General features: G+C 44.7%; 3 protein-coding genes across 4 annotated transcripts; 2 read left to right on the top strand and 1 right to left on the bottom strand.

Moving 5' to 3' along the window:
- Window positions 1–8,462: 8,462 nt before the first annotated feature.
- Window positions 8,463–11,303, bottom strand: LOC306737346 (3-mercaptopyruvate sulfurtransferase-like; the record flags this gene model as incomplete). Its single annotated transcript, XM_079219067.1, has 2 exons — window positions 8,463–8,787; window positions 10,718–11,303. 2 exons carry the CDS (start codon window positions 11,301–11,303, stop codon window positions 8,489–8,491), a joined length of 885 nt encoding a protein of 294 aa, XP_079075193.1. The 3' UTR covers window positions 8,463–8,488.
- A 1,159-nt stretch (window positions 11,304–12,462) lies between these two features.
- Window positions 12,463–15,752, top strand: rps19bp1 (ribosomal protein S19 binding protein 1). Its single transcript, XM_079219145.1, has 4 exons — window positions 12,463–12,593; window positions 13,227–13,412; window positions 13,515–13,612; window positions 15,437–15,752. The coding sequence occupies exons 1-4, from the start codon at window positions 12,539–12,541 to the stop codon at window positions 15,584–15,586; spliced, it is 489 nt and encodes a 162-aa protein (XP_079075271.1). The 5' UTR covers window positions 12,463–12,538; the 3' UTR covers window positions 15,587–15,752.
- Window positions 15,753–17,751: 1,999 nt separating this feature from the next.
- atf4a (activating transcription factor 4a) lies at window positions 17,752–21,092 on the top strand. Of its 2 annotated transcripts, none has more exons than XM_079220213.1 (4): window positions 17,752–17,894; window positions 18,927–19,085; window positions 19,197–19,472; window positions 19,911–21,092. In XM_079220213.1, exons 2-4 carry the CDS (start codon window positions 19,040–19,042, stop codon window positions 20,717–20,719), a joined length of 1,131 nt encoding a protein of 376 aa, XP_079076339.1. In that variant the 5' UTR covers window positions 17,752–17,894; window positions 18,927–19,039; the 3' UTR covers window positions 20,720–21,092. The 2 variants fall into 2 exon arrangements, with proteins under 2 accessions (XP_079076339.1, XP_079076338.1); XM_079220212.1 differs by having other exon boundaries at window positions 19,908–21,092.
- The last annotated feature ends 1,367 nt before the right edge of the window (window positions 21,093–22,459 follow it).

Below are 22,459 nucleotides of genomic sequence, written 5' to 3'. Positions count from 1 at the left end.
GACACGGGACGAGACCTAGAGACACGGGACGAGACATAGAGACACGGGACGAGACCTAGAGACATGGGACGAGACCCAGAGACACGGGACGGGGACCTAGAGACATGGGACGAGACCCAGAGACACGGGACGAGACCTAGAGACATGGGACGAGACCCAGAGACATGGGACGAGACCCAGAGACACGGGACGGGGACCTAGAGACATGGGACGAGACCCAGAGACACGGAACGAGACCTAGAGACACGGGACGAGACCTAGAGACACGGGACGAGACCTAGAGACACGGGACGAGACCTAGAGACACGGGACGAGACCTAGAGACACGGGACGAGACCCAGAGACACGGGACGAGACCCAGAGACACGGGACGGGGACCTAGAGACATGGGACGAGACCCAGAGACACGGGACGAGACCCAGAGACACGGGACGAGACCTAGAGACACGGGATGAGACCTAGAGACACGGGACGAGACCTAGAGACACGGGACGAGACCCAGAGACACGGGATGAGACCTAGAGACACGGGACGAGACCTAGAGACACGGGATGAGACCCAGAGACATGGGACGAGACCTAGAGACACGGGACGAGACCCAGAGACATGGGACGAGACCCAGAGACACGGGACGAGACCTAGAGACACGGGACGAGACATAGAGACACGGGACGAGACCTAGAGACACGGGACGAGACATAGAGACACGGGACGAGACCTAGAGACATGGGACGAGACCTAGAGACATGGGACGAGACCCAGAGACACGGGACGGGGACCTAGAGACATGGGACGAGACCCAGAGACACGGGACGAGACCTAGAGACACGGGACGAGACCTAGAGACACGGGACGAGACATAGAGACACGGGACGAGACCTAGAGACATGGGACGAGACCCAGAGACACGGGACGGGGACCTAGAGACATGGGACGAGACCCAGAGACACGGAACGAGACCTAGAGACACGGGACGAGACCTAGAGACACGGGACGAGACCTAGAGACACGGGACGAGACCTAGAGACACGGGACGAGACCTAGAGACACGGGACGAGACCCAGAGACACGGGACGATTGTTATATAAAACTGTAAATCATAGCTTGTTTTATGACACACACACACACACACACACACACACACACACACACACACACACACACACACACACACACACACACACACACACACACAGTCTTACCTCCGACTCAAGGTCCTGCTCTCATGAGGCGTCCTGTGAAGGAACAGCAGACACAGATCAGAGGTTTTATGTTTTATCCTGTCACAGGACGTGACCCCACACCCTCCTGAAGGCCACTACTCAGGAACACAATCACAGATCAGGATCAGACCCAACGACCGGCCCCCGCTCAGCGCTGTGAGGGTTTGAGGTCTGAGTGAGTGTGTTTAGTGTGTGTGTGTGTGTGTGTGTGTGTGTGTGTGTGTGTGTGTGTGTGTGTGTGTGTGTGTGTGTGTAGCGGCTTAAAGCTGACGGTTAGAGACGCGATGGTTTCTGCTGCTGCAGCTTTTATCCCCCTGGTGCGCGTCAATGATCCACCTGCACTTCCCTGCAGACGGTTATTCCTCCTATATATATATAGACACACACACATATATAGACACACACACCTACACACACACACACACACGGACACACACACACGGACACACACACACACACGGACACACACACACGGACACACACACATGGACACACACACACACACGGACACAGACACACACAGACACACATACACACGGACACACACACACACATACATACACACATACACACACACACGGACACACACATACATACACACACACACGGACACACATACACACACACACATACATACACACACACACACGGACACACATACACACACACACACACACACACACACACACACACACACACACACACACATCGCCCCAAAACACCTAAAAAAAAACTAACGCTACAGATTTGAAAAAAAGATTTTCATCAAAAACAAACTTCTTCTTTTTTGTACATTTCCGTGCACCTGTTCATGAGTTTTTAACAACCTGTTCATGAGTTTTTAACAACCTGTTCATGAGTTTTTAATAACCTGTTTATGAGGTTTTAATAACCTGTTTATGAGGTTTTAATAACCTGTTTATGAGGTTTTAATAAAGGTCACAACTTTTTTTCTTCTGAGAACTCAAACGTTCCGTTCCGGTGACTTCCTGCTCTGCACGTCCTTCTCTTAAAGCAACAGTAACGTAACCCAATTCAATGATTATAGGAAAGGAGAACAAATAAAAAGGTGGCATTAATCAGGAAGTAAACGTCTGTGAGAAACGGGAAGCTGATCTGCAAAGATCCTGTTGAAGCTGCCGTGAACCAGCGTGTTACTAGATCCAGCCCACTGGACCAGCGTATCAGTCACAAAGGAACCAAAACACCCAAAACACACTTTCAGGTTTTTTTTTACTTCTTGGTCTGTTAACGCCTGTAGATTTCTCTTGAATTCACCAAAAGTTAACATTACGTAACGCCTCATTTGCATATTTAAACATAACATTTTATAAGATGTGTAAGACAATAACTCCTCTTGAAGTCAGTGATGAAGTGGTGAAATGTCATGTGTTCACCTGTAGAGTCTTCATCATGATGACATGCAACTAAACTCCTCTTTAAAGACGTGTGTTCACAACGCATTCATAACCATTTTTTGTGGCCCATTTGTGGCCTCAGATATCCATTGTGTCAGACAGTTCATAGATGGTTCAATCAGGAAGAGTGGTGTTGCTCTGTAGTGTTGCATTCATTCAGTATATGATAATAGAAGAGACAGAATTTCAGGGTCATAGTGAACACAAAAATGAACTTTTCTCAAATAACGAGAGAGAAATACTTTTCCTGCTTGTGAAGGAAAGACGGATAAACTAGCTTTCATATCCACGTCACTCCCAAATCCAGTGGATGGAGAACGGACCTGACAGGGTCAACTTTTGAGTTGTTTACTTCTTTTATTTTGAGCAGAAGGGAATAAGATTTACATCTATTTTGTTGTGTAGTTTTTACAAACCAATGATATTTTACGCTCATCTGTACACTATCACTGAGATAAAGATGAACTAGTTCAGTGTCAAGTATAACATTCAATAGAAGAAGAAAAACATGAATAACAAAAACATTTCAAGTACACCTTATTATCGAATGAAAAATATTGTTTAATGGTACTCCTTGGTGTAGTTTACTATGAGATAAACTGATAGCCCGTTGGATTGTAATTTGAAGGGGAGAAAACATACAAACCAGAACACACGCACATATGTAGCATGTTAGAGCTATAAATAAGAATGTAAGAAACAATGGTTTAATTTAATGACATCAAAAAAAATAAAAATTCAAGCCAAATTATTTGGGGGGGAGGGGCTGAAAAACATTGTAGGGGGGCTTCACCCTAAAACAGGCCTAACGACACCCTGTTCATAACCTCATTTATATAACTTTACTCTTTCATTCCTGCATATATTCTGAGGGTTTATGCAGAGGGGTTTGTTCACAACGCATTCATACCCTCAGTTATATAACTTAATTAATAAAAACATGGAGAGATAGATGTTTTTATGTCTTAACTTTGAGAGAATGCAGCTTTAACACATGAAGCATAGACTTCTATACAACCAGAGGAGTCACCCCCTGGTGGTCAGGAGAGAGAATGCAGCTTTAACACATGAAGCATATGCTTCTATACAACCGGAGGAGTCACCCCCTGGTGGTCAGGAGAGAGAATGCAGCTTTAACACATGAAGCATATATTTCTATACAACCGGAGGAGTCTCCCCCTGGTGGTCAGGAGAGAGAATGCAGCTTTAACACATGAAGCATAGACTTCTACACAACCCGAGGAGTCACCCACTGGTGGTCAGGAGAGAGAATGCAGCTTTAACACATGAAGCATAGACTTCTATACAACCAGAGGAGTCGCCCCCTGGTGGTCAGGAGAGAGAATGCAGCTTTAACACATGAAGCATAGACTTCTATACAACCAGAGGAGTCGCCCCCTGGTGGTCAGGAGAGAGAGTGCAGCTTTAACACATGAAGCATAGACTTCTATACAACCAGAGGAGTCACCCCCTGGTGGTCAGGAGATAGAATGCAGCTGTAACACATGAAGCATAGACTTCTATACAACCAGAGGAGTCGCCCCCTGGTGGTCAGGAGATAGAATGCAGCTGTAACACATGAAGCATAGACTTCTATACAACCAGAGGAGTCACCCCCTGGTGGTCAGGAGATAGAATGCAGCTGTAACACATGAAGCATAGACTTCTATACAACCAGAGGAGTCACCCCCTGGTGGTCAGGAGAGAGAATGCAGCTTTAACACATGCAGCTTTAACACGTGACTTCACATGACAGCCGCTGCCTGGTCGCAAAAGACACTATCAAGTTGCATTATGGGAAGTGTCAGATCCAGTGTGTTTTTGCAGCTTGACCTACATGAGGGAAGTTTTGTGTAACTCGTGATGTTTAGGGGAGGAAACCTTTTTTTTTAGAGAAGCAGCACTTTGAGGTAAGTTTCCAAGTCCTCAGTCTCACTTTCCCTCCGTCTGACTTACGTGTCCGTTCTGTTTAAAATGTTTCTTTTTCTGACATTTGGACTTCCCCTCTAGCCGACGCTCTGTTCTCTCTTTCCTCTCAAAAGCTCAGAACAAACCACACACTTCAGAGAAAACACACTCACTCAACCACTTCCTGACCCGCCCTCTTCCCAGGAAGCTGCCGTGGGTTCTAGTCAGAAAAAAAACCCTCTTCATTTCTTGTTCTCTACAAAACTTTTATGTTTTTGATGCAAAGCTAATCTCAGTGCTTCTTGTTCATTTCTTTATTTGTATTGACCTTTTTTTTTATCCAGGATAATCGCACTGAGATTTTGAATTTCTTCTACAGCGAATGATGGCAGCGTAAAGGTTTCACCACACAAACACACAGATGAAACAACAGAAATATGTCTCAGTGCATGAGAGCTCAAATGATCCTTAAACCTATTGGGTTTCATATTATGGGATGCACAGAAAATAACCAAGTTTAAAACGTCTCACATAAAATGAGAGATATTAGGAGTTATAAAGAGTTATTGAGTGTTAATAATCATTAAGAGTCAGCAAGAGTTATTCAGAGTTATTAAGAGTTAATAAGAGTTATTTAGAGTTATTTAGAGTTATTAAGGGTTATTAAGAGTTATTCAGAGTTATTAAGAGTTAATAAGAGTTATTTAGAGTTATTAAGGGTTATTAAGAGTTATGATGAGTTATTAAGAGTTATTAAGAGGCAGTGGGCATTATTAAGAGTTATTATGAGTCATTAAGAATCATTAAGAGTCATTAAGCATTATTAAGGGTTATTAGTAGTTGTATTTGGAGTTATTAAGAGGTAATACAAGTTATTAGGAGTCATTAAGAGTTAATTAGAGTTTTTGAGGGTTATTACGAGTTATGAGGAGTCATTAATTGTCATCAAGAGTTATCTGGGTCTCTCTCTCTTTCTCTCTCTCTCTTTCTCTCTCTCTTTCTCTCTCACCCCCACGCTCTTTCCATCTCCCTCCATCTCTCTCCCCCCCACCCCCCCCCCCCCCAGTCTACCTGCCTTTCTCTCTCCTGTTAACTATCTCCTGCTTCTTTGTGTACTTTACTTCTTTACCGTCCTGTATTCACCATGACCCTTCGCTGCTGATAATATATTCACTCTCTCATATGTGAAAAATCTACATCAGTCAGTATTTTCTAAACAAAGATAAATAAACTCTCACTTTAAAGGGGTCCACAGTCTTTAGTAGGGTTTGTGTCCACAGTGACACGGTTGCAACTTCTATTTCCTGTCCACACACCAAAATAAAATGCCGTCATCGGCGTATTTTATTATCAGAACATTGGAAGCGGGAAGCGAGCCTAAACCTCGAGTTATCACAAAACGCGGTTCATATCGTTAAAAGTCATCAAACCCCGTGACGCTCCATTTCCCCGTCACCGACTCATTCATTCATTCATTCAGTGCCACGAAAAACAAAGATTTCTATGACAAAAAGAGAAGCCCCACCACGGAGGAGCAGAACCTACCTGCCTGTCTCTCGGCCGGCCGGTCACCATGTCCGTGGACTCGTCGGATGAATTGGAATCCTTTGCTTTCCCTTCGAGGAGCCAGATCTCTATCTACGTAGAGGAGAAGTGAAGTACAGCAAATGTTTCTGGGTAAAGAAAAAACCCTGTGGTTGGTGTGGTTTCGCTGAAGCAGCGTCCCTCGCTTCAAACCCTTTAGGAATCGGCCTCAACTCTTCTTTCTTTTTTTAACACTTTCAGGCAAAAAGGAAACCCTCGAGTTTCGGTTGATTTGTTGCTGTGCTACTCGGTGTCCCTGAAGAAGAAGAAGAAGAAGAAGAAGAAGAAGAAGAAGAAGAAGAAGAAGAAGAAGAAGAAGAAGAAGAAGAAGAAGAAGTGTGTGTTTCCCCGACTGAAAGCTCTTTAAAGGGGCAGTCTGGAAGGTCCAGGGTTTCCTAAAGGAGACGTAAAGGAAGCATTGAAGCACCTTTACCTTATTGAAGCACCTTTACCTTAACATCATTGACACACCTTTACCTTAACATCATTGAAGCACCTTTACCTTAACATCATTGACACACCTTTACCTTAACATCATTGAAGCACCTTTACCTTAACATCATTGACACACCTTTACCTTAACATCATTGACACACCTTTACCTTAACATCATTGAAGCACCTTTACCTTAACATCATTGACACACCTTTACCTTAACATCATTGAAGCACCTTTACCTTAACATCATTGACACACCTTTACCTTAACATCATTGAAGCACCTTTACCTTAACATCATGACACACCTTTACCTTAACATCATTGAAGCACCTTTACCTTAACATCATTGAAGCACCTTTACCTTAACATCATTGAAGCACCTTTACCTTAACATCATTGAAGCACCTTTACCTTAACATCATTGACACACCTTTACCTTAACATCATTGAAGCACCTTTACCTTAACATCATTGAAGCACCTTTACCTTAACATCATTGAAGCACCTTTACCTTAACATCATTGACACACCTTTACCTAAACATCATTGAAGCACCTTTACCTTAACATCATTGAAGCACCTTTACCTTAACATCATTGAAGCACCTTTACCTTAACATCATTGACACACCTTTACCTTAACATCATTGAAGCACCTTTACCTTAACATCATTGAAGGACCTTTACCTTAACATCATTGAAGGACCTTTACCTTAACATCATTGACACACCTTTACCTTAACATCATTGAAGCACCTTTACCTTAACATCATTGAAGCACCTTTACCTTAACATCATTGACACACCTTTACCTTAACATCATTGAAGCACCTTTACCTTAACATCATTGAAGCACCTTTACCTAAACATCATTGAAGCACCTTTACCTTAACATCATTGACACACCTTTACCTTTACATCATTGAAGCACCTTTACCTTAACATCATTGAAGCACCTTTACATCATTGAAGCACCTTTACCTTTACATCATTGACACACCTTTACCTTAACATCATTGACACACCTTTACCTTAACATCATTGAAGCACCTTTACCTTAACATCATTGAAGCACCTTTACCTTTACATCATTGACACACCTTTACCTTAACATCATTGAAGCACCTTTACATCATTGAAGCACCTTTACCTTAACATCATTGACACACCTTTACCTTAACATCATTGACACACCTTTACCTTAACATCATTGAAGCACCTTTACCTTAACATCATTGAAGCACCTTTACCTTTACATCATTGACACACCTTTACCTTAACATCATTGAATCACCTTTTTCTTTCTAAATGCCGATCTTGTTGTCAAGCTGGTGCAGATGTCTTCCCATGGCCTCGAGGTGGAGAGGAGGAGCCATCGTATTGATTGATTGACAATATATTCAAGTGTTGTCTCAGCAATTATGTTGAATATATTGAGTGATTAGCTTTCAATAATTTAAGGCAAAGTCAGACTTTAACTTGAATACTAATATATAAAAAAGTGTATTTTTTAAAGCTTGTGGAATCTGTGGTTTGTTGGCTTGCCTCTGGCGCCCCCTTGTGGCTGGAGCGTGAACACCCTCACAGAATGGGGACCAGTAGCAGATCAATAACATAACAATCAATAACCCTCCTTTCAGCCATCGTTGTTCACGATGAATCATGTAAATATTACAGATTCATATTCACAAACGAACAAAAGAAACACAAGCAGCATTTTAACAAAAATCTTTGCAGAGAAACGAACACACTTTCACAATGATCATATTTTTATCAGCCAAGATGAAGAAACGACAGATTAAAAACATTGTTTTTCATTCTCTGCTTAACTGAGAGATTTTGGTTTAACAGTTTAACAGTTGAGAAAGAAAGAAATAGACATTATCCTTGTATTCATATTCAGCACACACACATGATCACACGTGCTTCCCCCGTCCTTCAGAGATGACGAGCTCGGGCGCGGCGCGGGCGAACCACTCCGACCAGCCGCCGTCGTACACCGACACCCCCGGGTGCCCGCACTCGTGGGCCGCCAGCGCCACGGCGCACGCCGTCACGGCCGAGCCGCACGAGACGCAAACGGGCCGGCCGAGGTCCACGCCGGCCCGGGCGAACAGAGCCCGGAGCTGCTCGGCGGGCAGGAAGTGACCCGCCGGCGACAGGAAGTGGTGGAAGGGCACGTTGATGGAGCCGGGGATGTGTCCGGGCTCCGTGTCTGTCGACCAGAGAGAGAGGAGACCCGTTTTCATTTCTGGCAACGCTACCAAAAAACATCTCGGACAATAATTTACTCCCACTGCTCTTGTTGGTAAGACCCGGGAGCCCGAAACCCTTTGTTCAGGACCAACGGGCTGACCCCCACTACTGACCCCGACTACTGACCCCCACTACTGACCCCCACTACTGACCCCGACTACTGACCCCCACTACTGACCCCCACTACTGACCCCGACTACTGACCCCCACTAATGACCCCGACTACTGACCCCCACTACTGACCCCGACTACTGACCCCGACTACTGACCCCGACTACTGACCCCCACTACTGACCCCGACTACTGACCCCCACTACTGACCCCGACTACTGACCCCCACTACTGACCCCCACTACTGACCCCGACTACTGACCCCGACTACTGACCCCGACTACTGACCCCCACTACTCCAGGGCAACACCCAACGCTAACCCAACTTCCAGCACCAAGGGAGGAATGCATTGCTTCAGATCCCGCTGGTTAAGACTGAACGATTGTTATATAAAACTGTAAATCATAGCTGGTTTTATGAATAAAAAAGCCCCAAACTGCTGTATGTGGATGTATTGAACACCATAAGTAATATACAAGTGAAATATATGGTTTGGTACATGAGCAAATTCAAATAGCCCCAATGGGCCCAATGAGTCCTCTCCTGAATGTTCTCTGTTCTAAACCCTCTCTAACTTTGTTCTGCTTCACTTTATCAAAGTCAACCTTTGCAGAGAGAATGTTCACATATTGAGTTATGATTTGGGTTAGAGAATGTTCACATATTGAGCTATGATTTGGGTTAGAGAATGTTCACATATTGAGTTATGATTTGGGTTAGAGAATGTTCACATATTGTGTATGATTTGGGTTAGTGAATGTTCACATATTGTGTTATGATTTGGGTTAGAGAATGTTCACATATTGAGTTATGATTTGGGTTAGAGAATGTTCACATATTGAGTTATGATTTGGGTTAGAGAATGTTCACATATTGAGCTATGATTTGGGTTAGAGAATGTTCACATATTGAGCTATGATTTGGGTTAGAGAATGTTCACATATTGAGTTATGATTTGGGTTAGAGAATGTTCACATATTGAGCTATGATTTGGGTTAGAGAATGTTCACATATTGAGTTATGATTTGGGTTAGAGAATGTTCACATATTGAGCTATGATTTGGGTTAGAGAATGTTCACATATTGAGCTATGATTTGGGTTAGAGTTGGACCTTACAGCTGCATCATTTCAAAGAAATAATTATCCTGAAAGTGATTTTTTTATAGGCGGACCTGAAACCTTTTCATTTTTTTCTGCGTGTCATCTTCATTTACTCTTAACCAGTAACATATAGACTGATATTTGCACATGTGAACAAAGCTCCGCCCACAAACAGACGTCACCATGTTTCCTTAGAAAAGCGTCCGCGGGGACAAACGGTCCGACTTTTATCTTGAAGCACTTTGAAACTTTGTTTGATTTGGCAAAAAGGGGAAAACCAGCTTCACTCACACTTCTCTAAAAACAATGAAGGTCAAAGGTCACTGCTGAGGCATGTGGAGTTTCAGTGTGTGTGTGTGTGTGTGTGTGTGTGTGAGATAAGGTCCTCAGACTGTATCTGGTGACTAAAGACTCGTCTACTGCTGCGTTTGTGTTTCTTTCGTTTATTGTTGCGTAATAACCGTTTATTATAATCCAAATGATTTCATCGATTTTTAGCCAAACTACGATAGAATGATGATGATGATGATGATGATGATGATGATGATGATGATAATGATAAAATCAGTAAGAAATGTGACTAATAACATGAAATAACAAGAAAACCAGACCTACACTACTATAATCATGTGACCACGGTGTGTGTCAGAGGTCACTAAAGGTCACCGTACTCACTGTCTCTAGGTTCAGGGTCCAGGCCTCGGAACCGGCCCGCGGGCCTGGCGTCCACCAGCTGGAACCCCTTGGTGTCCAGGTTGTGTAGGACGTCCTCGTAGGTCTTGACCCAGGAGCGGTTCAGGGAGGCCTTGAACTCGACCAGCGCCGGCCTGGCGTACCGGCCGCCGCCGACCGGCCGGCCGTCCAGCTCCCAGCCCGCGAGCCCCCCGTTGAGCAGCGACACCGCGGCGTGCCCGAACGTGCGGAACATCCACCAGGCGCGCGGCGCCGAGAACGCGCTGCCGAACTCGCTGGCGTCGTACACCACCACGTGCGTGCCGCGCTCGATGCCCAGCTTCCCGACGTGGTCCGCGAAGACCCGCTCCGGGGGCAGCATGAGGTCCAGGGCCGAGGTCCGGTCGCAGCACCGGTCCAGGTCCAGGAACGCCGCGCCCGGGATGCGCCGCGCCTCGAACTCGCTCCTCGCGCTGCGCCGCGCTTTGGGCAGAAACCACGAGGCGTCCAGCACGCAAACGTTCTGCCGGAGCGCCACGGCCTGCGCCAGCCAGCGGGGGGTCACCAGGGATCTGGTCTGGAGGGCCATGGTCCAGCCTGGAGAGGTGGATCTGGATCTCTCTGGAGAGGTGGATCACTCTGCAGAAGTGGATCAATCTGGAGAGGTGGATCTCTCTGGAGAGGTGGATCTAGTTCACTCTGGAGAGGTGGATCACTCTGGAGCAGTGGATCTGGATTACTCTGGAGAGGTGGATCTCTCTGGAGAGAGTCACTCTGAGGGATCGACCTGGTCCGGTGCTAAAGGTTTAGAGTGGCAGAGAAAGATGAAGTGAGAGAGAGAGAGAGAGAGAGAGAGAGAGAGAGAGAGAGAGAGAGAGAGAGAGAGAGAGACTACGCCCCCAGGTCACGCAGCAGCTGGAGGTGAATGGAGGCGGTGACTCGTTATGCAGTAATGTGATTACTTTGTAACGTACATGTGGTGTTTCTAAACTCATGTATTAAAGATAATAATATATTCAGATCACTGCATCATAACACACACATTTCATCTTGGAGACTGCATATGTCTTGGTGTATATATTTAGCAGTTGTTTATATCTATCAATAAAGTGTAATAATTACTTAGTGATATACCGTTTTATTTCTTTATATATTTATATATACTGTATATTTATATATATATATATATATATATATATATATATATATATATATATATATATATATATATATATATATATATATATTTATATTATGCACCCAACCAAATAGCTGTTTTTGCCCGTCGTTATTTTAGAATTAAAATAAAATAAAAAAATGAAAATAACATAAATATAATATGTATCATTGTAATTGTATTCCTTTATAATATAATACAATTAAAAAGAGCGTATAGTATTAATAAAAATAAGTAGTATTATTAGTAGTAGTATTATTATAAGTAGTAGTAGTAGTAGTTTTATAAGTAGTATTATTAGTAGTAGTATTATTAGTAGTATTATTATAAGTAGTATTATTAGTAGTAGTATTATTATAAGTAGTAGTAGTAGTAGTTTTATAAGTAGTAGTATTATTAGTAGTATTATTATAAGTAGTATTATTAGTAGTAGTATTATTATAAGTAGTAGATCAGTAGTACAAACAGGACTAGAAGTCTCCGGGCGGAACCTTACGCATCCTCTTCTGTGTTTCCAGTCGGTCCCTTTAAAGTGGCGCACCACAGCTCACCGGATGTTGATGGCCGCTCGTTCCGCTCTGGACTCGAGCTTCTCCTTCCTCTCCGCGTGGCTCGAGCTTCTCAGAACCTTCGCCTCGCGCACCAGGATGTCGGTGTCGCTGCTCAGAAGAGGACTGGAGCTGCTCAGCGATGACGTCAGAGGTCAGCTTCAGAGTCACGTGACCACGCGTTTAGAGCCGTAGTTCTGTGTGTGTGTGTGTGTGTGTGTGTGTGTGTGTGTGTGTGTGTGTGTGTGTGTGTGTGTCTTTGTGTGTGTGTCTGTCTTTGTTTGTGCGTCTTTGTGTGTGTGTGTGTGTGTGTGTGTGTGTGTGTGTGTGTGTGTGTGTGTGTCTGTGTCTGTGTGTATATGTCTGTGTGTGTTTGTCTGTCTTTCTGTGTGTGTCTGTCTTTGTGTGTGTGTCTGTCTGTCTCTCTGTGTGTGTGTGTGTGTGTGTGTGTGTGTGTGTGTGTGTGTCTGTGTCTTTGTGTGTGTGTGTTTGTCTGTCTCTGTGTGTGTCTATCTTTGTGTGTGTGTGTGTGTGTGTGTGTGTGTGTGTGTGTGTGTGTGTGTGTGTATGTGTGTGTCTGTTTGTCTTTGTGTGTGTGTGTGTGTGTTTGTCTGTCTGTCTTTGTGTGTTTGTCTGTGTGTGCGTCTTTTTGTGTGTGTGTGTGTGTTTGGTGTGTGTGTGTGTGTGTCTCTCTCTCTGTGTGTGTGAAAGATGATACAGAGTGAGGATGTGTGCGTCTCTTTCTTAACCTGTGATCTCCTCTTCCTCCTCCTCTTCCTCCTCCCAGACGTCAGCACAGGGAAGAAGAAGCAGCAGAAGAAGAAGCAGCAGACTCCCGGCTCGGCCTCGGTGATGGAGCAGGTGAGCAGCAGCCGGCAGGGCGTGGCCCGCCAGGTGAAGCGGCTGCAGGGCCGCCTGGGGCCCGGCCGGAGCAAGGCCACCGTCAAGGACAAGAGGGTCAAGTCTGCAGTGGGTCAGTGGAGACGACGACAACAACAACAACAACCTCTCTCCTTCTGGTCGTAACTCCTGTTCTCACACCACCTTCTTCTTCTTTGGTGTTTTGTTCCGGCAGAGGAGTTCAGGAAGAAGCAGCAGAAGAGCCAGATGAGCGCCAACCTCAAGTACTTCACGGGAGACGACCGCAAAACGCCCGACTGCGACACTCTGAAGGTCAGAATGAAGCTGAATATCCTGGTACCAAACACCATGTTACAGCTTTACAGTGTTTCCTCTGACATACCGGTAGGGGAAACACTGTTACAGCTATACAGTGTTTCCTCTGACATACCGGTAGGGGAAACACTGTTACAGCTATACAGTGTTTCCTCTGATATACCGGTAGGGGAAACACTGTTACAGCTATACAGTGTTTCCTCTGACATACCGGTGGGGGAAACACTGTTACAGCTTTACAGTGTTTCCTCTGATATACCGGTGGGGGAAACACTGTTACAGCTTCATTCAGTGTTTCCTCTGATATACCGGTAGGGGAAACACTGTTACAGCTATACAGTGTTTCCTCTGACATACCGGTAGGGGAAACACTGTTACAGCTATACAGTGTTTCCTCTGATATACCGGTAGGGGAAACACTGTTACAGCTATACAGTGTTTCCTCTGACATACCGGTGGGGGAAACACTGTTACAGCTTTACAGTGTTTCCTCTGATATACCGGTGGGGGAAACACTGTTACAGCTTCATTCAGTGTTTCCTCTGATATACCGGTAGGGGAAACACTGTTACAGCTTCATTCAGTGTTTCCTCTGATATACCGGTAGGGGAAACACTGTTACAGCTATACAGTGTTTCCTCTGATATACCGGTAGGGGAAACACTGTTACAGCTTTACAGTGTTTCCTCTGACATACCGGTGGGGGAAACACTGTTACAGCTATACAGTGTTTCCTCTGACATACCGGTGGGGGAAACACTGTTACAGCTTCATTCAGTGTTTCCTCTGATATACCGGTAGGGGAAACACTGTTACAGCTATACAGTGTTTCCTCTGACATACCGGTGGGGGAAACACTGTTACAGCTTTACAGTGTTTCCTCTGATATACCGGTGGGGGAAACACTGTTACAGCTTCATTCAGTGTTTCCTCTGATATACCGGTAGGGGAAACACTGTTACAGCTATACAGTGTTTCCTCTGACATACCGGTAGGGGAAACACTGTTACAGCTATACAGTGTTTCCTCTGATATACCGGTAGGGGAAACACTGTTACAGCTATACAGTGTTTCCTCTGACATACCGGTGGGGGAAACACTGTTACAGCTTTACAGTGTTTCCTCTGATATACCGGTGGGGGAAACACTGTTACAGCTTCATTCAGTGTTTCCTCTGATATACCGGTAGGGGAAACACTGTTACAGCTATACAGTGTTTCCTCTGATATACCGGTGGGGGAAACACTGTTACAGCTTTACAGTGTTTCCTCTGACATACCGGTGGGGGAAACACTGTTACAGCTATACAGTGTTTCCTCTGATATACCGGTAGGGGAAACACTGTTACAGCTATACAGTGTTTCCTCTGACATACCGGTGGGGGAAACACTGTTACAGCTATACAGTGTTTCCTCTGACATACCGGTAGGGGAAACACTGTTACAGCTATACAGTGTTTCCTCTGATATACCAGTAGGGGAAACACTGTTACAGCTATACAGTGTTTCCTCTGACATACCGGTGGGGGAAACACTGTTACAGCTATACAGTGTTTCCTCTGACATACCGGTAGGGGAAACACTGTTACAGCTATACAGTGTTTCCTCTGACATACCGGTAGGGGAAACACTGTTACAGCTTCATTCAGTGTTTCCTCTGACATACCGGTGGGGGAAACACTGTTACAGCTTCATTCAGTGTTTCCTCTGATATACCGGTGGAGGAAACACTGTTACAGCTTCATACAGTGTTTCCCCAGTGTTTCGTCTCTCTCGGTTGACCGTCGGACAACATTTTCATGTTGTTTTCTGTCTCCCGTAGATCCTGAGCCACAACCCGGGGAGACAGGCCAGGAACCGCCCGGAGCGACCGGCCAAGAAGGCCAAGGAGACGCAGTCTGTGTTCACGGAGAAGGAGTTCCAGCAGTTCCAGAAGGAATACTTCGGCCGGACCGTCGAGGGGAAGAAATGAAGCGCGCCTTCAGTCTTCTTCTTCTTCTTCTTCTTCTTCTTCTTCTTCTTCTTCTTCTTCTTCTTCTTCTTGTTGTCGTCATTCGTTTCAGTTTTAAGAATCACAAGATGACTTTGTTGTTTTTATTCAGGGTGTAACATTAATAAATCTACATGCACACAAAAAATTCTGAGTTTGTTTATGTGAGTTTAGTATAGAAGGTAACTGTCTCCTCTGGTTGTATAGAAGTCTATGCTTCATGTGTTAAAGCTGATTCTGATGATGGTATCAACATTTGCATATTTTTTTAACATATTTACACTTTTCTTTAGTTATAATTATAAAACCTATGAGGACCTCCTGGTCATTAAAACAGTTTAATAAATGAGATGCTTCTGTTTAATTTCTTCTTTTACATATATAATATATGCATGTTGCGTCATGTTTCTACTGTATGACTTCCTGTTGATGCAGCTTCACACTGGACTTCTTGGAAATGTTTATCCTTTTTATTCTTATTTCAATCCTTTTTTATTTATTTTTTATTCCTGTTGGAATACTTCTGCTTTAAATATTTGGTATATTTTATTTCTGGATGAGTGTGTTTGAACCTAAACCTAAACAAAGTCCAAAGTAAGGAATTAGTTTCTCTCTCAACACATTTCATAAAGTATCTATCTATATATCTAAACAGAAATAAATTAAATGAAAAGGGTGACGTCACACACAAGCACATTTTTCATTAAATATAAAAATGTATTTGGCTATATAATAATCTCTCTGTATGAAAGTCACCAGCAGGGGGCAGTCCAGTTCTCTGTCTGGGAACTGAACGGGTTCATCAGGTTTAACCAGCAGCTGCAGAGGATCCTCAAGAGCTACATGTTAGAACAGATCATAACTAATACAGAGATAGTTATTGTGTAGAGACACAGATCATAACTAATACAGAGATAGTTATTGTGTAGAGACACAGATCATAACTAATACAGAGATAGCTATTGTGTAGAGACACAGATCATAACTAATACAGATATAGCTATTGTGTAGAGACACAGATCCATAACTAATACAGAGATAGCTATTGTGTAGAGACACAGATCCATAACTAATACAGATATAGTTATTGTGTAGAGACACAGATCCATAACTAATACAGATATAGTTATTGTGTAGAGACACAGATCCATAACTAATACAGATATAGTTATTGTGTAGAGACACAGATCCATAACTAATACAGATATAGTTATTGTGTAGAGACACAGATCCATAACTAATACAGATATAGTTATTGTGTAGAGACACAGATCCATAACTAATACAGATATAGTTATTGTGTAGAGACACAGATCCATAACTAATACAGATATAGTTATTGTGTAGAGACACAGATCCATAACTAATACAGATATAGTTATTGTGTAGAGACACAGATCCATAACTAATACAGATATAGTTATTGTGTAGAGACACAGATCCATAACTAATACAGATATAGTTATTGTGTAGAGGACCATTACAAACAGCTGAAAGGAAATATAAGTTTTCTAACACAAACACGATTAGTTCATCGCCTAAATATGTTCTGTGTTGGAGGCAGCAAAAACATATACAACCGAGCTAGTTTTGACCATATTTAATACCAAATTATTATAGTTTTAATTGTTTAATTAGTATTTCTTAAATAATGGCGCCGGAAATTAAACATGTTCTGATGTAAAAACAAAAAATATATATAATAAATGTTTAACTAATTAAAGTGTACGCATTATGGGATGTTAAACGTTCATAAAAGACTCACAAAACTGTTTTCCTTTCTCAATGTTTACATTTTGAATCTGACCTACTTCTGGCTCCGTATGGATCTATTTTGTCAGCTGTGTATGGACGTTCCGCATCCGACCAATCACAAACCACGTTCAAGCGGAGTGATCTTAGTGGCGTGTGTGTGTTAACTGTCCAGCTCGGAGCTCGTTATTGTGAATTATGCTCATGAATGATGTATTAGTCCTCTCTTGACTGATTGGATTATGCGTATGAATGATGTATTAATCCTCTCTTGACTGATCCTGACGCGTAAAATGCCCCCTCCGCGGAGTGGCACCGCGGAGGCGTACAGTTGGCGGTGCTCCGGCTCTATATAAGTGAGTGCGGCCTGCTGGCCGGGTCTTCGTCGCCACGTCTCTTTACGTCAGTCCACACCGGAACTCAGCGACGCTCCCTCGCGCAGACATGGCCGTTTAAAGGCGCGCAGCGGCTCTCCTTGCAGCGGCATCAACCCGGCAGTGCGAAGGCTAAGTGCACTGGCTATTTCTGGCAAAATGGCGTAAGTATTTTATTTTTTATATATATATATATATCGTGTTATTATCGACACTTTCACCTCCGCGAGAGCCTCTGGCTTCAGGTCATGTGACCGGGACGCGGGCCCACTCCGGGTGTCCGGGCCGGTAGACTTGACTCTGACGTCAGCAGGTGTTTTGTGTGTATCCAACACTTTGACAACGTGGCGCGTCCAAAATGGCGCGCGCATTGTCCGACCCCACCTCCTTTCTCCCGGCCGTTAAAACAAGCAGGGTTACCCGCCCACACGCCCGCGGGTGACGCGCTGAGGAAGGGGCGTGGAGGGGGGCGGGGTCAGCTGCCAGAAGCATATGACCAAATTAGGAAACGTTGTCCCCGGTGCTGGTGGTGGGCGGGGCCTGTCTCCATGACGCCGCTCTGTCACTTCAGTGGAAGGGATTGGCCTAAAATTAGCCCCACCACATCACGTGTTAGTGACGTCACCAGCCTTATAAGGATTAGAAAGCGGAGAGGTTTAATTATTACGGAAGTGCAGACACCAGTAAACTAATAATAAACTGATATTTAAAATTCAACATAGATTAAAATATATATAAAAAGAGAATTAATGAGAAACTTAAAACATACTTGTGTAAATAAAGAAAGAAATATTAAATTAAAGCCTCTGTTTTATAGCCAATTTGGTCTTTTTTTTGTGTGAAAAATATATATATATTGTATATAATAAATATATATATATTTATTGTATATTATATATTTTGTTTATAATATATAATAAATATATATATATTTATTGTATATTATATATTTTGTTTATAATAAATGTATATTATTGACACAATATAATACATGAAAAATGTGAGATTCTTGCAATGTACATGTTAATATTTTGTGTAAATAATAAAATATTTTCCAGTAGTTTTGTTTCTACAGTGCAAACCCCGTGTGAGGAGTGTTTCATGTACAGAAGATTTATATACATTTTCTTATGAATCACGTTATTCAGTGGCCGGTGTTGCTCCTCTTCCTCACCACGTCTGCTCCTCTTCCTCAGGTCTCTCTCGGCAAACACCCACAGCTTTGCTGCCGTCGCCAGCAGAACCGAACCCCTGGACCCGTCACCGGGCTCGCCGCCGCTCTCACTCGCCCGCTCACGGCCCTGCAGCCATGACCCTCCTGCTGGCCCTGGAGGACCTGGAGGCCCTGTACTTAGGTCAGTCTACAGGATGCACTCGATAGTCTGAGTTTAGGTCTGACATAGTCTGAAGCGTATAATCTGTATTTTGTGCCTTGCATCTGATGCCGAGTGTCTTTGTGTCCTCAGGGCCCTCGTTCCTGATGGCTGACCCGATGGGGCCCCTTCTGGACCAAGATGAAGAAGAAGCTCTTTCTCCCTCCTCCTCTCTGGAGGGCAAGCCGCCCGCTTCGCCCGCCCTCTCTTCTTCCTCCTCCCTCTCTTCCTCTCTCTTTTCCTCCCCTCCTCCCCCCGCCGACCCCCTCCTGTTCCTGGGGACCAAAGCCGGCACGGACCCCCTGGCCCTCCCCTGGCTGGGAGCCGGAGACCTGCTCACCGCCCACATGGGAGCAGACGACGTCACCGGTGAGACTTTATTTATATATATATATATGTGTGTGTGGGAACGCTGGTAAATATTTAAAGGGCCGTTTATGGCCAGCAGTCACCAGGTGGTAGAAGTAGGTCGTACCTCCACTGCCACGTCAGCAGTGTGCTGCTCTGTGTCAAACACCAGAACTAAAGGCCTGAAAGACTGATTGGTGGGCGTGAACCTACGGAGAGCAGTAATTGGCCAGCGGCTCGTAGGCGTGTCCTCCAGCGGTTTTTGTTAAACGTAATTGTGGTTATTCGATTGCGTCGTGAATATCCGACCGTGACGCATTCACATGCGTCATGAGATCACAGCAACTCGTCTTTTCATTTAACTTCTCAAACTCTTTATTACATTTCCTCAAACTCTGCCCTCTGATCTTCTTCCGTAGCGTTTTTGGTTCTAATCTGAATGAATCTTTCCATCAGCAGACGATGCGTTCGCGGGCATGGACTGGATGTCGGAGAAGATCGACCTGAGCGAGTTCGACCTGGACTCCCTCATCGGCTCCCCGGACCAGGGCCCCGGCTCCCCCGAGGACCTGCTGGCGTCCCTGGAGTCCCACATGGATCTGGACGTGGACTCCTTTGACTCCGCCCTCCCTCTGGAGGAGGTCGAGGCCCAGCAGGCCGAGGTGGATCCCGACCAGCAGGAGGTCTCGGGGTCTGAGCCCGCCTCTCCGGCCTTCGCCCTGGAGCTGGGGAGCGAAGTGGACGTCCTGGACGCGGAGGAGACGCCGCCGTCCCCCTCGGCCCCCTTCGTCGCGGATCACGTCGGGGTCACCGCCACCGCGGCCCCTCCTCCCGCCTTCGTGGTCGTCCTCGTCAACGCGGACTCGATCCCCGACTGCGACAGCGACTCCGGCATCGAGTCCGTCGCCGACTCGCCGGCTGGTTCCTCCAGGACCAAACCCTACTCCAGACCAGATCCTTCCTCCTCCTCCTCTTCCTCGCAGCCCCCCTCACCCCGGGTGAAATCGGTGTCCGGCGCTCCCAAAGTGGAGAAGAAGGTGAAGAAGATGGAGCAGAACAAGACGGCGGCCACTCGCTACCGGCAGAAGAAGCGCGTGGAGACGGACCAGCTGCACATAGAGTGCGACGCGCTGCAGGAGAGGAACCGGGAGCTGGCGGAGAAGGCCGAGTCCATCAGCCGGGAGATCCGGTACCTCACGGACCTGATGGAGGAAGTCCGCAAGCGCCGCGTCAAGTCCAAGCTCGGTGGCGCGAGGGCGGACGAATGAAACGCACCCCGTGAGCAGAGAGTTTACAGGCGGGAGGCCGAGAGAAGAAGCCTCTGGAAAGTCGATGAGATGGTTGTGGGGTCGCGCCCCCCTGTGTTTGTAATGACCCGTCACTCCCAACGTCTGATCCCAGTTCAGTGATTGCACCGTGTTCTTACCGCTGCCACCTTCCTCTTCTTCACTGGTCCAGAAAGAGGCCTCAACCTATTTATGAATTCTGGATTTTACTTTGCCATCATGTGTTTGTGTACATAGTTTTCTGCTGCTTCCACTTGCCGGTCGTTTTATTTAAAGCTGATTAAACAAACTGTTTTTTTTGGCTTGTAAAGAAAGAATGCTTTGCTCCTCTTTTTCTAATAAATAATATCTATCAGGACTCGAGTGACGTGTCTTTACTGGTTTAACTGGTTTAAAACCACAAGCAGCGAAGGGTGGAAGTATAACCTGTAAACCACGAGGACATGAACACAATATCAAGTTCTCATGAATCTAGAAGAAATAACGTCTAAAGTCTTAGTTTTCTAGATTAATGGTCTGAACTTTAATATTTATGGAGCCCAGTGTGATTCTTTGTCTTTGTTCACTAAGAAAATTAAATCTCCACATTTTTAAAGGCAGAAAATATTACATTTTTGCAGCAAAATATACTTTAATTGTAATCAAATGTTTGTTTTTTTCCGGTGTTGCAGCTCGTGTATAAACTTAAATATATAAAATAAATGTATCTGGAAGGAAAAACATGAACCGTGTGGAGGAGGAGACATACTGGTGTGTAGACCTGCTGAACTGGTTCTAGTGGTTACACGTTTCATGAGTCAGCAGTTAACCATCCACACACACACACACACACACACACGTACGTCAGTAAGAGCTTAAGATGTGGATGACCAGTCCTAACTGGTCCTCTCAGCTGCTGAAAGAAGTCAGATGTCGGCTGCATCCCAACAGGAAGTGAGACACCTGGACATGTTTAATGGTGTGTGTGTGTGTGTGTGTGTGTGTGTGTGTGTGTGTGTGTGTGTGTGTGTGTGTGTGTGCGAGCCTCTTTAACTGCTTCCCAGTGTTAGAAGTACTCGACACGTTTACTTAAGGACAGTGAGGAACTTTAAACTGGTCCTGAACCAGCCTCAGGTCAGTCCTATGACATGTATGTATGAAGTACAAGTACTCTGAAAGTACTCTGAAAGTACTCCACTCTACTTTCCAGCCTTTAATCCTTCTGGTTCTGAGAATAAATCAGTCGCCTCAAAGATGACTGTCAAGCAGCTGTGTGCTTAATGCTGGCAGCAGCACACACACACACACACACACACACACACACACACACACACACACACACAGGCGTCATGTAAAGACGGCCATATTCAACATTCATTAAATCAATATGAATTATAATATTAAATACACTCATGCTGATGTTTTAATTCAATTAAAAACACAACATGTCAGCTGTATTTATGATCACATGACCAGCTGATTCCCCAGAGGGTGAAACCCAGGAAGGCTTCGGGTTATTCTTAGTCTATGTGTGGATCCCTGAGGGGGAATCCGTTGGTCAAGCAACTTACATATGAGATCAAAATAAAATATCAGATAATATCAGTGTTCGGACCTCGGGGTGGCTAGCGGGGTTTTGTGTGTGTACTTGTGTTTTGTTTGTGTACTTGTGTTTTGTTTGTTACTTGTGTTTTGTTTGTGTACTTGTGTTTTGTTTGTGTACTTGTGTTTTGTTTGTTACTT

Source organism: Taurulus bubalis, assembly GCF_910589615.1.
Source record: "Taurulus bubalis genome assembly, chromosome: 6".
In the NCBI taxonomy this organism is placed as follows: domain Eukaryota; kingdom Metazoa; phylum Chordata; class Actinopteri; order Perciformes; family Cottidae; genus Taurulus; species Taurulus bubalis.
This window is presented reverse-complemented; position numbering and strand designations above follow the sequence as displayed.